Raw genomic sequence first — 17,072 nt, 5'->3', positions numbered from 1 at the left:
AATCTGCAGGGATTATAAAGGGATTGTGCAGGGCAAAGGGGCCATGGGGGCTTCGACCCTCACAATAAAATATTTGAGGGGGCAGGCCCCCACGAAGTTGATGGGCATTCCAATTCAAATAGTGCGTGTGCATTGCATCATGGGATGAATTATGTGTGATGGGGCTTAGCTGGGCCCCCACAATATTTTATACAAGTTGGCACCCATGGTGCAGGGATTGGGGTGTTCCAAATTCATGTTTATTTCAGTCCATGAAATATAGGAATATAGGGAATATAGGAAATAGCATGGTATAGTGGTTAAGAGTGGTGGGCTCGTAATCTGGTGAACCAGATTCGCTTCCCCACTCCTCCACATGCAGTTGCTGGGTGACTTTGGGCTAGTCATACTTCTCTGAAGTCTCTCAGCCTCACTCACCTCACAGAGTGTTTGTTGTGGGAGAGGAAGGGAAAAGAGATTGTTAGCCGCTTTGAGACTCCTTAAGGGGAGTGAAAGGCGGAACATCAAGTCCAAACTCTCCTCCTCCTCCTCCCTGAAATGGTGTCACTTTGTATGGCTAGCTCTTGCAGTAATCTTTTCTGGTGCCTCATTGAGGACCCTTGAGTCACCAGGTCAAGTATGGTGTTTGAGAAATGGAGGATAACATATTATGCTTGCTTTCTGCTGGTGTCCAACACTCAATTCTATGTTCAAAAGCAATGTGTCCTACTGACACTACCTACCAACAAATGTGTTTAGGACTGAGGTGTGAACTTCATATTTTGGCATCAAAGTGGACCATAATTGCCCCGTAATTGCTCAGCTTTGACAGGGGCATTTATCAGTCTTCCAGCTCCTGTTGTAAAATCACTGGAACAGGAAATGAATGTTCTAGGATGTAATTTAAGAAGTAGCTGATCCATGGTGCTTGTCTTGGTCCAATGATCTGAAACAACTGGTTGCTTAAAAGGGAAGGGGGTCACCTGTCAAGCTGGGGGACTTTCTATTTGTGATTCTTCGCCCAATAGCACGGTGCTTTGGCCAGAGTGAAAATGTGCTCTTGATCAATTTTGTCCGCATTTTTCTGCCAACTGTTTGAGTCTTTCACTTCTGTGAAGACAAGGTGGTGTAACTGAAAGGAGAATGCAGTTCAAAACACCCTACAGAGGATCCCACAGAACCCCAGTTTGGTGTGATGGATATGGAAGGGAGAGACCTAGAATGAGATCTGTATTTGACCTATGTGCATTGAATGTTTTGTTTTGTTTTTTATTTAAAATTTTGTTGATTTACACAAGTGTGTGCAATGTCTCTCGCTCATATTTTTTTTCCATGTAACACTTTTACAAATCAGTTTTGTTTGTTGAGAAATTAGGAAGAAAAGGGGGAAAGAGGTGGAGGAGGTAAAGATGGGTGGGGTCTGGTGGCGATGTTTCTATTTTACTTACTATATGTAGGGTTTGGTGTCAGCACTGCTTGTGCAAGTTCTTTGTTGTTCACTTGTGTTCCTTTGGTGGTGAGAGAGGTTGAGGGTGGCCTAGGTTGTGGTTGTTCATTTGTGGTTGGCTGTGGTGGTCTTTGTTTTCGTGTGTGAGTGGGGAGTGTGTGTGTTTTGGATCAGGTTAGCGATATTGATTTGTATGTTGGTGGTGGATTTTTGTCATTGTCTTGTTGGGCTGTGTATGTGATAAAGGGGAGCCATACCAGGGTGAAGGTGTCTTCTTCTATTTGTCCCCGTGTCATTTTCAGTTTATTGGTTAATTTCACCTAATAGACTTCTACAAAAATAACAAACCCTTATCAACACAAGAAATACAAGACAAACTTGAAGACACCCAAATGCCCTGGTTAACACATCACCAATTATATGCCCTCTTAAACAATCCAGCAGTAAAATCAACAGCAACTAGGCCTCTGACAACCTTCGAAAACCTCCTTCTAACAACAAAGGGACACGATAGAGGGATGGTATCCGCAATATACAAAATACTACTACAAAATCCCACGAACTCCCTAGATGTGCATTGAATGTGCTATAAGTGTATACTGAGGATCTGCCCAGAGAATCCAGGTCTCTGCTGCCTTTTACGAAGCCAAGTGAAATCCTGGAGCGCTTCCAGTCAGTATAGAGAGCATTGAGTTAGATGGAACAAACTTAATGCTTTCTATACTGCCTGGCAGAAGCTCTCCAGGATTCCAGGCAGGGGTCCCTCCTAACCCTATCTGGAGGCACCAGGGATTGAACATGGTTCCTTCCACATGGAAAAGCATATGCTCTGCAACTTTGAGAATTGTGTCTGGCATCTTCTGTGTGCTTCTGAGAGAGCCACGATGTGTACTTCTTGCCTGTGCTGTCTCAGAGAAGCTGGCAATACTTTCCCCCTCGCCATGACATTGCAAAGCCCCCACTGGGCCAGGCTAAACACATCCGATGAAACCTCAGTCCTAGCAACATCTAGGCAAACTCTGCCACTAACTAATGAGTGCCTTGATTCAGCTGAAATAAAGGCGTTCTTATTATTAAGCAATATAAGTCTTCCTGCGGCACAAAGATGGGCTTTGTGCCTCTGGTAAGTCTATCTACAGGGCATCACATTATTTCCCATGTTAAAAAATAAGCCCTTTCAATGAGATGCATTAATCCCTGCTATTAGCACTCTGTTTAATTCCCCCCACTTCTTTCCTCTTTATTGCTAGTCTGCTAATCCCAGGAATTGGCTGCTCTGTCGTTCCACATGCATTGAACTCAATAACATGTAAATAGAGGTGGATTTTTAAATAATGAGGATGTGGAGAGCCCAGGGAGTGGATTTGGCTTAGAGCAGGGGTCAGCAACCTTTTTCAGCCGTGGGTCAGTCCACCATGCCTCAGACCATGTGGGGGGCCAGACTATATTTTTTTGGGGGAAATGAATGAATTCCTATGCCCCACATATAACCCAGAGATGCATTTTAAATAAAAGCACACATTCTACTCATGTAAAAACTCGCTGATTCCCAGACCGTCCGTGGGCCGGATTGAGAAGGGGCATTAGGGTCTTAGGCGGCCTACCCCTGGCTTAGAGGAATAGTGTGTGGGTGACCCCACCTGGTTGTGTGGTTAGTTTTCTGTCTTGGCTGTCAAACTGATCACAGGACAACAAAAACTGGTATCAGAAGGGCTGGTGACAAAAGTTGTCATTTCGGAGGATGGGGTTTGTTTTATTTCCTACGACACATTCATTAGAAGGTTTAAACTGGATAAGGAGACTTTAGAACTGGAGCTCCCAAACTGAAACTGCTTCTTTCACAGTGTGGGGGTGGTCACATTCCAGTATAGAGAGACCAATGAGTAGACATGCAACTTCACTGAATGCTGAGTTCATCATGCCATTTTCAAAGGTCTGTAAGTGTTTTTTAAATTAAGTTTTCTCTCTCTTCCATAATAACATAAAAAGAGCCCGTTGGATGAGACCAATGGCTCATCTAATCTAGCATCCTGTTCTCACTGTGGCCAACCAGATTCCTGTGGGAAACCGGCAAGCAGGATTCAAGCACAAGAGCACAAGAACTACACAACTTTTAGAACACAACTATATAGGCAACTTTTAATCGTTTAATGTTTCATTATGTCCTGAAAGCCACCCAGAGTGGCTGGGGTGACCCAGACAGATAGGCGGGGTATAAATAAAATAATAATAAAAATAATAATACAGCATTAACTTTCTGGTGAAGACATAAGAAGCTGGATACTAATGATGTATTTTTCTGTAATATCTGTATTTATTATAACAGGTTGAGCAGGAAAGGAATAGGCGCAGTCCCTTTTATTTAAAGGAATAAAAAGATGTCCCTTTTGCCATGTCATTTTGACTTTCAGAACCCATGCTGGGCCAATTTCCCTAAGTGCCTCTATAAAAGCTGACCCCAATCCCCCTCCGTTACATATCTCTAAACCATCTTTAAGTCCTTGCTGATCCCATTTGCTCGGCACTCTGGTCTAAGCACACTTTGCAAGAAGAGCTTCAGCAGAAGCCTTCGCAGAGCAAGATGCAAGAAGGCCCACGATCTGGAATGATAAAGCAACGAGCTAAACTTGAGCAACCCGGCCGCCTGGTAAGCACATCTGAGGACAAGGGAGCTGAAAGTTAGGTACATCTTTTTTGCTTCAAAGAAGTAGATGGGATTTTTAGGGGCTGGTTTTGTGTTGTTTGCAAATGCATGTCGCTGCGCCTTCATGGATAACGAAGCTTGATCTTCAGGGAAGGGTCACAGTGTTAGAGTATCTGCTTGGCATGCAGGAGGTCGCAGGTTCAATTCCCAACATCCCAAGAAAGGGCTGGGAGAAAATCTAGTTTCATACAACCATGGAGCTGGAAGAGACCACAAGCATCATCTAGTCCAACCCCCTGTAATGCAAGAATCTTTTGCCCAACGTGCCACTCAAACCCATGTCCCCGAGATTACGAATCTCATGCTCTGCTGGCTGAGCTATCTTCTGGAAAGCTGCTACCCGTCAATGTAGATGATATTGAGTTAGATAGACCAGTGGTTTAGCTCAGTATAAGGTAATTTGCAATGCACCTGTGTGCATGTCATTTTTTTAAAAAATGAAAAGCAATTGCAGGAGAAGTGGCTTCCCCCCTTCTCAGGTTTCACACACGTGTTTCCTCTTACGACCCATGGTGGGCAGGATGCTGGGGGTCCGTGTTTGGATTTGGAGCATGGAAAGGGTAAAGCATATCACACTCCCCAAATCTCTGTTGTCTTGCAACACTGCTGTTCACCAGTGTTTGCATACACTGTGCAGCTAGCAATCACAATTCCTTGGGGGAAAGGGTGGCGAAACTCTGTCTGAGATGGAGGAGAAATCCATTCAGTATGCATTTTAAATGTGAATTTTGCAAATACACATCCCAAACCAGCATATGAACTAAAATGCAGCTCTCTGTGGAAATCCACACACGGATATTAGGGAAAATAACATACTCAACTGCATTCTGTTAGAGGGAAATGTTGGGCAAAATTGCATGCGAAAATACATATATTGGCAGTAGAGGTGGAAGGAAATGCCAGTTTTGGTTCTCTTAGTTTCTCATTTTGTCCAAATTAAATTTAGCTCTCCAGATTTCTGCAGTACTGTACGGCTCTCTCTCTCCCCCCCCCATTTTAAATCCTCATGAAAACTCATCAGGATTCAGCTGAAAATTTCTCCTAATAAACATGTTATTTTTATTTGCATGCAGTCTCGACTAATGTACATATTTTGGCAAGCAGGTTTTCCCAATTTAATGCATGCTATTTTCGTTATCCCATTCATTTTAGCGCACACTTGCCTCTGTTATGTGCTTTTTCGAAAGCATTGGTTGGCTGGAGAACTACATCACAAAATTCATTTTAAGTGTGAATTTTAGAAGGGAGGCTGTTTTCATATTAGTTTAGGAAGATGTGAAAGATTCACTTTTAAATGCAAACCAAATCAAATTCCTAACACCCTTTCCTAGTTAGGAGAAATCTGCACAGAAATACGTGTGAATTTTGAAGCAGACTTATTTTTCAAACCGCAATGAAAAAAAAATGCTTGAGCAATAGAATCCCAAACCGCAGTTTCTTCTGTCTCTAGATCCAACAGAGCATAAGTCCAAGATATCACTGCTCATGCAGTGGGTAATTCCCTCTCCAATTGCAACCCATCATTTCATATGGTCCCCAAGCCCATGGAGAAGATTTCCAGAACTATTGGAGGTTGCAGAAGGAAGTGAGAAGAAGGAAAATCCCATTCCACAAGTGCACGGTCTGCAGGCAACTAGCTCCAGGCTTGAGTTGTGCTTGGAAATGTACTGGGAGCCAAGGCAGGTCTCTCAGGACCAGTGTTATATGGTCTTGGCGGCCACTCCCAATCACCAGTCTAGCTGCAGCATTCTGGATTAATTGCAGTTTCCGAGTCACCTTCAAAGGTAACCCCTTGTAGAGCACATTGCAGTAGTCCACACAGTGATCTTATGAGGAACGGCTAAGGGAGCTGGGCATGTTTAGCCTGGAGAAGAGGAGGTTAAGGGGTGATATGATGGCCATGTTCAAATATATAAAAGGATGTCACATAGAGGAGGGAGAAAGGTGGTTTTCTGCTGCTCCAGAGAAGCGGACCCGGAGCAATGGATCCAAACTACAAGAAAGAAGATTCCACCTAAACATTAGGAAGAACTTCCTGACAGTAAGAGCTGTTTGACAGTGGAATTTGCTGCCAAGGAGTGTGGTGGAGTCTCCTTCTTTGGAGGTATTTAAGCAGAGGCTTGACAACCATATGTCAGGAGTGCTCTGATGGTGTTTCCTGCTTGGCAGGGGGTTGGACTCGATGGCCCTTGTGGTCTCTTCCAACTCTATGATTCTATGATTCTATGATCTCATGTGGGTCACGTGACTCGTGCGGGAGCACGGACGGGAAGACAGGCTTCCCAATTTTGGGACTGAACCTGTTGGAGGGTATGTAATGATGGTCAACTTTTAGTGATAGCAGCCCTGTAAACCACAAGGGTTAAACAGAAACCACAACAGGAGATGATACATTTTCAACCACATATCCTGGTTCATTGGACTGATGTGCTTATGGCATGCCAGTTTCTCTGACTTGATAGGCATGCTTCTTTTTTTTCTACCTCTGGTCAATGATCATCACCTTGGAATTCTAATTCATGCAAAACTTCACATGGGAACTTTCTGATTTGGGGAGGGGCAGTCTACAGGTGTACAGCCTTCTGACGGAGGTTGGTCCGTATGGGCATGTTATTTGTGCTCTAGTCCATTGATGGAAAATTGGATAATGCGTGTTCCTCTGGGTTGGTGCCAAACGTTATCGCTCAGCTCTGGTGAAAGCAGGAAGGCTGCAGCTCAGTGATAGGGCATCTACCGTATTTTTCACCCCATAAGACGCACCTGACCATAAGACGCACCTAGTTTTTAGAGGAGGAAAGGGGGAAAGCCCCTTTTTGGGGGGATCAGCTCAAAGTTGTGCAGCAGCTTTTGCAAAGGGGACCCCCTTTTTAAGGATCAGCTCAAAGTTGTTGAGCTTACTTTGCAAAGGGAAAAAAATCCTATTTTTATGGGGTTCAACTCACAGTTCTGCAGCTTCTTTAGGGAAGGAAAGGGAGCCATTTCTACAGTTTCCAGACAGATAGTCTAATCAGCCAGTCACATGTCGCTGGGGAAAAAACAGCCTCCGTCTGCAGAACATTGAAAAATGGAGGCCTGGGCAAGGGGGCGGGGGCTGAAAGGGAGCCAGCGATTGACCACACATTCACTCCATAAGACACACAGACATTTCCCCTTACTTTTTAGGAGGAAAAAAGTGCATCTTATGGAGCGAAAAATACAGTACTTTACACCCAGAAGGTCCAGCTTCAATCTGGAAAGACTCTTGCCTGGAGACCTGCTGCCAGCCAGTGTAGACAATGCAGAGCTTGATGGACCAATGATTTGACTCATTGAGAAAGCCACTTGCTATGCTACTATGGCTCTGATGGAGATTTGCATGAGATGGTATCTGCCAATCCTTTTGATGTTGGGTGATGTTTGCATGTAGAATTGAACTGCATTTCAGAGAATTTCCAGCATGGAAGTCTCTGCTCCTGCAGAGCAGTAGGGGTGGCATGAGACGTTGGCTCTAGATTAACAGTTGATAGAACATGAGTCTCTTAATCTCAGGGTTGTGGGTCTGAGTCTCACATTGGGCAGACGATTTCTGCATTGCAGGGCACTGGACTGGATGACCCTCGTGGTCCCTTCCAGCTCTGCAGTTCTATGAATCATTATAACATTTATTTTGCCAGCTCTAGTCTTTAACAGAAGGGCCACTGCTGGAAGTATTTCAGGGACAAAGTTGTGAAGAAATAATAATACATTTGGAACAAAGCATCTGCCCATCTACAGATATATATTCTGAAAAGTTGTTTTTGTTGCTATTTGTACACTGTGATCAAACTTATCCTCCTGTTTCTCAAAATATTTCTTCCCCTGTGAAAGAAGCTTCTATTTTTTCCTCCTGCATTCTCAGGGTACTTTAGAATTTCGGTGGGGGTGATTTGTTCTTTCTTTATTCCTTATCTTTACACTTATATCATTTCCTTCAAGGAGCTCAAGGGGGTGTACATGGTTATTTTCCTCCCCATTCTAACCTCACAACATCCCTGTGATATAGGTTAGGTGGAGAGACTATGAGACGCCCAAAATCAACCAATGAGCTTTATGACTTCCTGTGGAATTGAACCTTGGGTTGGTGTCCAATTAATTTGGATTTATGCAATGGAACTCCCTCCCCCACTTCTCTCCCCATGTGCACCCCTCTCCAAATCTGCTCTAGATCATTGAGGGAACCCTCACAACAGATTTGGGTGTGTAGCAGGAGGACATGGGGGAGTTCTGTTGTGCAAGCATTTATTGATGTTTCGCAACCTTAACCTGTTGCAGGACCTGTTGCAGGACCTTAGCCAGACCCAGTTGAATATACCAAAGCATATGCAGACTTCCAGAAGCAGTCAGTTGCAGGCAGGTAGGATGAAGCAGGAACAAGATGCTGCAACCAGTAACTTGATTACTTAGAGGTTTATTATTTACAGCAGACGCTACAAGTTACTATATACAGGATACAGACACAGATCTTAACTCTCTCACTGAACAAACTCCAAACAACTCTTAGAACTCACGCTGACCAACCAACTAATCAGCAAGGAAGGTCATGAGTTATCATACCTATGTGGAGACCTCGACCAATAGCAGAGTTGTATCCAGGGTCCCATATCTCTAGGCAGAATAACTCCCTCAGCTCAGTCTTCTTGGCCTTCGGCCAACTCCTTAATTGCTTCTGTGGGAAGCTGCATCAGATAGCACGTAGTCAAAAATCCCAACCCTTGCACTGATGGAACAAGCTAGTTGGAGACAGCCCTGGTCTCCTAGGTCTCCATCCAACTCTCTGACCTTTGCACCATACTGCTCTCCTTGTGAGACGAGGTGCAAGGTGGTCACGTGAGCTTATCTTTTCATTAAAAGTTTCTCCAGATTCCCTGATTGCCTGGACTTCCTAATTCCTCCAAAAGCTCCATAACAGCACAATGTCTTTCCCTTTAATTAATACATGGGTAGCTAGGAGGTTGACTCCAAAAGCCTGAGGTAGGTGCTCCTCCTGAATTGTTTTTAACAGAAGTCTTTCCACCTTATAACACTGATTTCTTTAAGAGCAAGAAGGCTTAGCAACATGACAATGCACAGCCATCAGGAGCACCACAGGCAACCTGTTAACCTTACTGTACTTCCTATGAGGATGTCATGGGGTTTGTAGGAAAGGCGATCACCCAGGAAGGCTGCAGAGCGCCGGCCATGAAATAGAAGATTTGTAGAATGAAATAAAAAACATTTACAAACATTTATTGGCCACCTCAAAGGCACACATAAGGAGGGGGCGGAACCCTGCATCCTACTCAAGAGAATTTCATTGACCTTTTATCTCCACATGGATATTTTTAAAACAGAATTTATTTCCTCATTAACCAATGGACAATAATCATGAAACAGATGCAGGAGAAATGTTCGGCACAATGCTAATTTCATCTGAGGCAACTGAGGTGATTCACACCCTGCTTTAAGGAGCACATTATCTCAATTTTGACAGTGGGTGGTGGAAGTTGGGGGACAGGAAAGTGAAAGGTATCAAGGCATGGCAAAAGGAACTGCATGGTAAGGATGGGGGTGAAGCAGAAGGCACGTTCTCTGTGTCTCAGGTGGCTACTGCTCTGAAAGAGATTTTAGCACTACTAAGCGCTCAGCTGCTGCAGGTCATGGTCCCACTGTAATGTTATTAGTGGGGCAAAAGTCCCCTGATCTGCTGTCTTCTTTGAATCACTCTGCAGGGAATCCACTAGCAGCTAAGAATGGATGCATCTGTTAGTTTTGGTCTCCCTCCTTTCTTGTAAATTCAGTTCTACACATTGTCAATTTGCAAATCCGTGTGAGAATCCGCCAGGCATTTAGTGTGAATGAATTCCTCCTCATGATTACAGTTTGTATGCAGTTTGGGTTAATCTACAAAATTTTGCAGGCACATTTATTCAATATTAAGTATTTTTTGTGTTATTTTCATTAAGATATGGATTTCAAAGCAAACTTTCCACCAGGATGTGCATTTTTCTACACATTGGTTGGAGAGCTGCATTGCAAAATTCAGAGAAACGTGAATTTTCAAATGATAGCTGTGTTTTGATTTGGTTTGAGAAATGCAGAATTAGACACTTTCTCATTAACATGCAAACAAAGTCCAATTTCTACCCCATCCTAACTAGCAATGGGGAGTCTAATAGCAAATAGCTGCCATGGGGCTATTTAGTTAATATCTCCTTCTCATTCTGTGCTCTTGGGAGCTTTACAACAGTACCTGGTGTGTGAATCCCCAAACCCATTTAATATATCACTTTTTTTACCTTTGGCTTTGGAACATGGGATAAATCACAAATAACTGAGGCATCGATCCTAAACACACTTCCTAGCGTGTGCTCTCTACTGAGTTCCATAGAACTAACATCTCTGGAAACATGCAATGTCAAGCTTAGTGATGGAGTAATCCATTTTAAATGGATTTATATACAGGTTTTGGTGCTTCCAACCTCATCACTGGACAGTGGCTTGCAATGAGTGCCCACTTATAACCAAGCCACTTCAATATTCTCATCTTCTTTAAAAAATGACAAGCCACCTATCTATATGGAAAATTATTTGCATAAATGTATATTATATGTATAATATAGATAAAAGAGCCAGTCCCCATGTTGTACTATATTTTTTGCAGCATAAATCTGTATATGTTTTATAGACAGTCTTATGCATTGTTGCAAAGTAATCAGTTTATTAGGACAGCTGGAATATATATGCATTAAATATTTGTGCAACATTATAATATAATCATGCATATACTATACAAGTATTGTTCACATTTTTCATGGAATGAGTTTTGGGAATCTTCAGTCCTTGTCAAGATTACATAGTCCGGGTATACCTACCACAATGTTCTCCCCTCTAGTTACTTCTCTATATTGTCTGGCCATTTCCTTAGCTATCATGTGCTACCATTGTTTTGAGAATGTATATTTCATTTAATTAACCTCAATAACTTAACTGCTTGAGCAGACCAAAGGCCTATCTCGGTCTGCATCCTGTTCCCACAGTGGCCAACCAGCTGCCAAGGGGGAACCTATAAGCAGGGCCGCAGTGCAACAGCACTCTTTCCAGTTGTGATTTTTAGGAAATAGTATTCAAAAGCACACTACCTTTGATGGGGACTGTAGAACAACAATAGTTTTATCCTGCATGAGTTTATCTAATCTTCTTTTGAAGTTGTCCAAGTTGGTGGTCTTCACTGCCTCCTGTAGTATTGAGTTCAATAGTTTAATGATGCACTATTTGAAGAAGAACTTTATTTCACACTGGATAGCTCTGAGTTATAGTGTAATGAGAAAGGGAGAAAAGCTTTCCTCTCCACTATCTTCACAAACTAAGTTTTAGGCACCTTAACCATTTCCCCACTTACTCACCTTACTCAACTAAGAAGGCCTCAATACTGAAAACTTTATGCATAGAGACGTTACTCCATCCTCTTTGGTATTCCTTTTCTGAAAAATTTCAGCTCCACAACATCCTTTTTTCAGGTGATGTGAGCAGAACTGCACACAATCACACAACCTTAAACTTGATCTGTTCATATGCTCACTTGGGGGTTCTGTGAATGCCCCACATTATCTCATTATTCAGACACGGATTCAGATATGAGCCTTTTCCTTTAATCAATAGGTACAGAAGGGCTTATGAAATAAAGTTCATTTATATATAGTTATGGAAAGTTCAGATGGTGACACGAGGCCTAAAGTTAGATTGTCCAAAGTTAGACAGTGTAGTCCTTAATTCATATAAAGACATGAATAGTTTTAAAGGGACAATCAATTAGCAATGAAAGTGAAGGTAGTTTTAGAAGCTTAAATGTGAACTTAGAAGCTTACTTGGGGATATTCATTACTGGAAACTTTGACCCTGATATGCTGAAGCTCAAAGGTTTTGGCCTACGTGGCTTGCTCAAGGACACATAGGGATTAAGAATGAGTGGGAACTAGTTGGGCATCATTTTGAGTGGAATAACCAAAGCTAATTTAAGGCTTCCACTTGCCATATTATTTAACAGTTATGTAAGGGTTGTACTTGATTTTGTAGAAAGCTATGCAGCAGCTATGAACACAGTTTGAATATTTTGTGGGAAGGTCCAATGATTTGAAGATCACACTTGTTCCACATACTCTCTATACAGTGGTACCTCGGGTTACATACGCTTCAGGTTACAGATGCTTCAGGTTACAGACTCCGCTAACCCAGAAATATTACCTCGGGTTAAGAACTTTGCTTCAGGATGAGAACAGAAATTGTGCTCTGGCGGTGCAGCGGCAGCAGGAGGCCCCATTAGCTAAACTGGTGTTTCAGGTTAAGAACAGTTTCAGGTTAAGAACGGACCTTCAGAACGAATTAAGTACTTAACCTGAGGTACCACTGTATGTCTAATTCGGGAAAGCAAATCAAAATAACTCTAAAGCATTGTGGACTACTCTGCAGAATTTCTGAAATCATACCAATATTATATCAGTTTCCTTTGAAATTCCCAGCAATGTTTCCCTAGCTGGGGCATTCCAAACCCAATAGGCTAATTTGGGTAGCAGCTGTGGGAGATGTACTGTTGATCAACACCTACAGGAAACAAGATGGGGATGAAAGGGATCAGTGTGATGATGTAATGGTGATTATTTCTCATGTGCCTGAAAAGTTGATGTGCAATGTAAACCACAGAATGAATTACAAGATATCTTGTCCCGTAGACCTATCACATAAGTAGATAGAGAAGGAAAAGAAAAGGAATTAGAAAACAATGAAGGAAGAGATGCAGACTCAAGATATCTCCATTAATTGGGGAAGGCACATGAATATAAGAAGGTCAGACACAGATTGTCTGATGCCCTGTTTGCATCACATTATAGCCTGGTTCCCACATGGTGATAAGCTATAGTTAAACAAACTATGGGGAGCAAGCAGGTGTGCTGGTGTATATGTGTTCTTGGCTAGTTCTGGTGGCTTGTTTCAGAGAGATACAAACATTGACTTGCATGTAAGACAATGTTAACACTCCATTTTGGAGGAGAGCGCTAATGCAATTTGTGCAGTGTAGACAAGCACACTTATTGACTGAACTAGGCCTTCAGCAATGAGTCATTAAGAAGAGACAAAGCGCCTGCTGACTCAGGGCAGACTGAGGACTTCAAACTAAGTTGGATTTAAACTTGGGATAAATTGCTCTCTGAGGACAGCTTAACTCTGGATAAGCTGTAAGATTTTATCCATGAAGCTGCTTGCCCCCATTACCTATCACGCTATCTTAACCTCAACACCTCACTATTTCACATGAAGGCAAGGAGATATATTTTCCACTAGTGTGCATGCAAGTTATTGACCACAAAATGGCTCATAGATGAATGTGTGAATTGCCTCCAAGTGAAGAAGCTCTGTGCTTTGTCTGAGGTGTCAGATTTGGAACAGCTAATTCACACAAGCAAGAAACCTGTGATTATTGTGCAGTAATCGAAAGAGCATGCATGTGCGAACAGGATCAATGCACTATATACATTGTTTACTGTGGCAACTCATTGGGTGGCACTGATGATATAGCTTACAACAGTCTTGCAGAAGTAAATGCTTGGGCACACATTATACTTGTGGGAATAGTGTCTGATACAAATCAGCTGCCAAACCTATCATCTGTCCCACGTTTGCAGTACTGTGCATACCTTCAGAGATGAAGAGTATTTCACATATATGTGCAGAGGCTGTTTTCTTAACAGTCGGCAAATACAAAGTGATCCCTTTACAAGAATTCTCCTGTAAGTACTGGGTACATTGGACTTGCCACCATTTCCAATGTGCATGGGAGAATTACGGACAAACAGAGGAACCTACAAAGTAGTTGAATCAAAAGTGTCAGAGTAGATGAACATTCAGAGAGACTCTAAACTAACATGTGCAGGAAGAGCAAAATGCTCTGCTTATAGCGCAAGAGAGGTTAAGTGAATTAGCACAAGGCTTGAGGAGGATTTAACTGGCAGGTAACTAGGGTGAGAAGCCACTTTGCTTGCTCATGTTGAAGGCAGTGTCAAGCCGAAAACCAATTGAGGGGCTTGTACACTCATGTGGTTGGGAAGGAAAGAGAAGCAGACAGGTATTTCATCCTTTCCTGATTGTATGTTTAATAAAACCTTGATAAAACATGGTGGTGGTTAGGAGGAGACACGTGTAGACTGTCTGCACATCTCCTTCCTCTCTCTCCTCGTTGACAGCTCTGAATCACTTTGAAGGGGCCTGATCTGATATGGGGCAAAATGGGGCTGCACCCAATAAACTCTGGGCTCAATTCAAATCAATCCATTTTGGTTCAGGGTCTGGGATTTGGCTGGTTCTGGTGCACAGCCCTAGTATAGAGCCAATACGACTAATAACCATTGGGAGATCGGTTTCTCTAATCCCCTTCTAAATCCATCCCATCTAAGCCAGTGGTTCTTAATTTCCCCCCTCTGGGCACACTTTCAGAATAAAAAATTTGCTCATGCACTGAATGTTTTATTGATAAGAAATACATTGGAAAGCTAGCCAGATTGATTTGTATGCTGTCGGTGGGTTCTTATTGTTGTCTTGCTGGGCTGTGTATGTAATAAAGGCGAGACATACCAGGGTGAAGGCGTCCTCTTCTTTTTGTCCCCGTGTCATTTTTAGTCTGTTGGTTAGCTTTTCTAATAAGGCTGTTTTCCATATGATTTGGTACCAGTGGTCCATGTTCAGTCCTGACATGTCTCTCCAGTGTCTGGCTATGATGCTTCTGGCTGCTGAGAGTAGGTGGGTTATAAGCTCTTTATAATGTGAGTGGGCATTATTATCTTGGAAAATGTTCAGAAAATCCTTAATAAAAATTATAAACAAGAAATACATTGGAAAGCAAAAAAGACCACAACTACTATCACTTGATGCTCTTGCTCTTGCTCTCATTTTGAACATTTATCTATCCATATTATGCAAAAAAAAAATTGAAACTATACTATGCTACACTAAAATATTTAAATGTTTCTTTGATTGTCCTTCAATCTTCTCACCACACTTGCCAGCCTTTCCTGCCACACCAGTGTGGTGTGTCACATACATTGAGAACCACTGATCTCAGCCCAGGGTCATCACCAAATCTTGTGGTAGTGAATTCAAGGATTCCTAGGCAAGTCTGTGATTTGTAAATTTCTCTTCATTCCAAACTGGGTCAGAAGCCGATATTTCTGTTGTTTGTTCTGTAAATAAATGAACAGAGCTCTCTAAGATGAAAGCGGCTAGTTTTCTGGAGGGGAAAGTCCATTTGTATAAAAACACTTTTGAATTCATGCACCACACTAAACATCTACATATTCATTGTTCTTTCAGGGTGCTCCAGCAGCTGATGAAAAGATGTTCAACTGCACAGTTAGTGAAGTTACTGTGATGAACCTGAAACCTGATAAGAAAACAACCGTAATATTGCCTGGAAAGAAGAAAGAGAAGGTTCTCAGGTCGGCCAGCTTCCACCATTCTGCTCCCAACCTTGCAGACACTACAGTAATCAAAGAAGAGACAAAACCCCTTGCTGGAAAAGTCGCCAAAGATGGTGCTACTTTCCCCAAACCATTTTATTCAGCAGATGCTCAAAGCATGGATAATCTTGCCATGAAAAGACCAGTGAGGTTGGCTCCGCTAGAGATCTCCTTGGAAGTTAAAGAAGCTCAGCTCAAGAAAATCATGAGCCTTCAGAGAGATTCCCAGTTGGCTGCTTCCAAACTGGCTAGCATTGGCTCCCTTGGCAGTGAGCCCCATGTCAAAAGGGTGAAGAATTTGGCCCAGGTTGAGGTGGAAACCCTTCACATGGTCAAGCCAAATGAGAAGCCCACTTTAGAGAATCAAGAGGGCATCCATTCATCAAGTTTTGACAACCCTTTGTGTAAGGTTCAGATCATCTTGCCAGCTGAGGGAAATGCCAAGCCTTCTAAAAAGCCTGCTGCTGAATGCTCCCCTGTGCGATGCCGTAAGCCTTTAATTCCCAAGAACATGTGTGACATTCTCCAAACGCCTGATTTTCAAGAGGATGCCAAGATTCCAGACAACCCTTCTCAGGTGAATGGTAGGCCCCGTTTCAAATTAAAGCAGATGAAAGAGCAACAGGAGCGTTTAGGCAAGGCCAAACCTTTGAAGGCCACAGGGACTGGCCTAGAGGAAGGGAAGGTCCAAACAGCCGGCCAACGAGCTCAGAAGACTCTTAGCCATGCAAACAAGTTACTGGACAATGTAGCCAAAAAGCACAGGGGGAGAGGGGGAGAGCCGGATGAGATTGATGAGGACCTCCTTGCAGTGCGACCAGCCTCACGAAGGATGGCACTGGGAGATATTATTCTGGTGGATGAAGAGTAGAGCTGGATCTAAGTTCCATTTTAGCTCAACCCCAATCCTTTCAGTACTAATCCCTCAAAATGAACAGTGTTAAAATTACAACTTCCTGAAGATCATCAACATTACACTTCTCCTTAGCCATTCTACTAAATGGTTAACAGCTTTACAGTTTTATAGGAGAACTATGTTGTGCAATAAAAATCAGTTGCCCATTGTTCTATGGACTCTTCTACGTGTCTTGGTGTCCTTCAAAACTTTCTTCTTGCTTATTTAAATGGTTGTGTGATGCAGCCATGCTAGAAGTTGACCTGGAGGAATACTATTTGAGTTGAGTGACCACTCAGCTCACCTATAGGAGTATCACAAGACCCAAACTATAACAACAGGATACCTACAGAAGAATCATGTGGGTAGGATTTGGGTGTGGTCAGGGGGAATGAGAAGATAAGGGATCTAAACAGGGAATTTACCTCTGTGGTAGGAATATTAATGGGAGAACTGAACACCTAAAGTGAAATGATGAAGTGACACTTTTGGGCAAGGGGACCTCCTGTATTTTTTTGTTGTGAATCTGAAATGTAAAAAGAAGAA

The 17,072-nt window shown here is 42.6% G+C and overlaps 1 protein-coding gene across 1 annotated transcript; it reads left to right on the top strand.

Annotated features, from left to right (window-relative positions):
• Nucleotides 1–2,531: 2,531 nt before the first annotated feature.
• On the top strand, nucleotides 2,532–16,622 carry LOC310767364 (uncharacterized protein; the record flags this gene model as incomplete). Its single annotated transcript, XM_083624234.1, has 3 exons — nucleotides 2,532–2,549; nucleotides 3,963–4,073; nucleotides 15,486–16,622. The coding sequence occupies 3 exons, from the start codon at nucleotides 2,532–2,534 to the stop codon at nucleotides 16,500–16,502; spliced, it is 1,146 nt and encodes a 381-aa protein (XP_083480360.1). The 3' UTR covers nucleotides 16,503–16,622.
• Nucleotides 16,623–17,072: the final 450 nt, after the last annotated feature.

This window comes from Podarcis filfolensis, assembly GCF_964270895.1.
Source record: "Podarcis filfolensis genome assembly, chromosome: 7".
Lineage (NCBI taxonomy): Eukaryota > Metazoa > Chordata > Lepidosauria > Squamata > Lacertidae > Podarcis > Podarcis filfolensis.
This window is presented reverse-complemented; position numbering and strand designations above follow the sequence as displayed.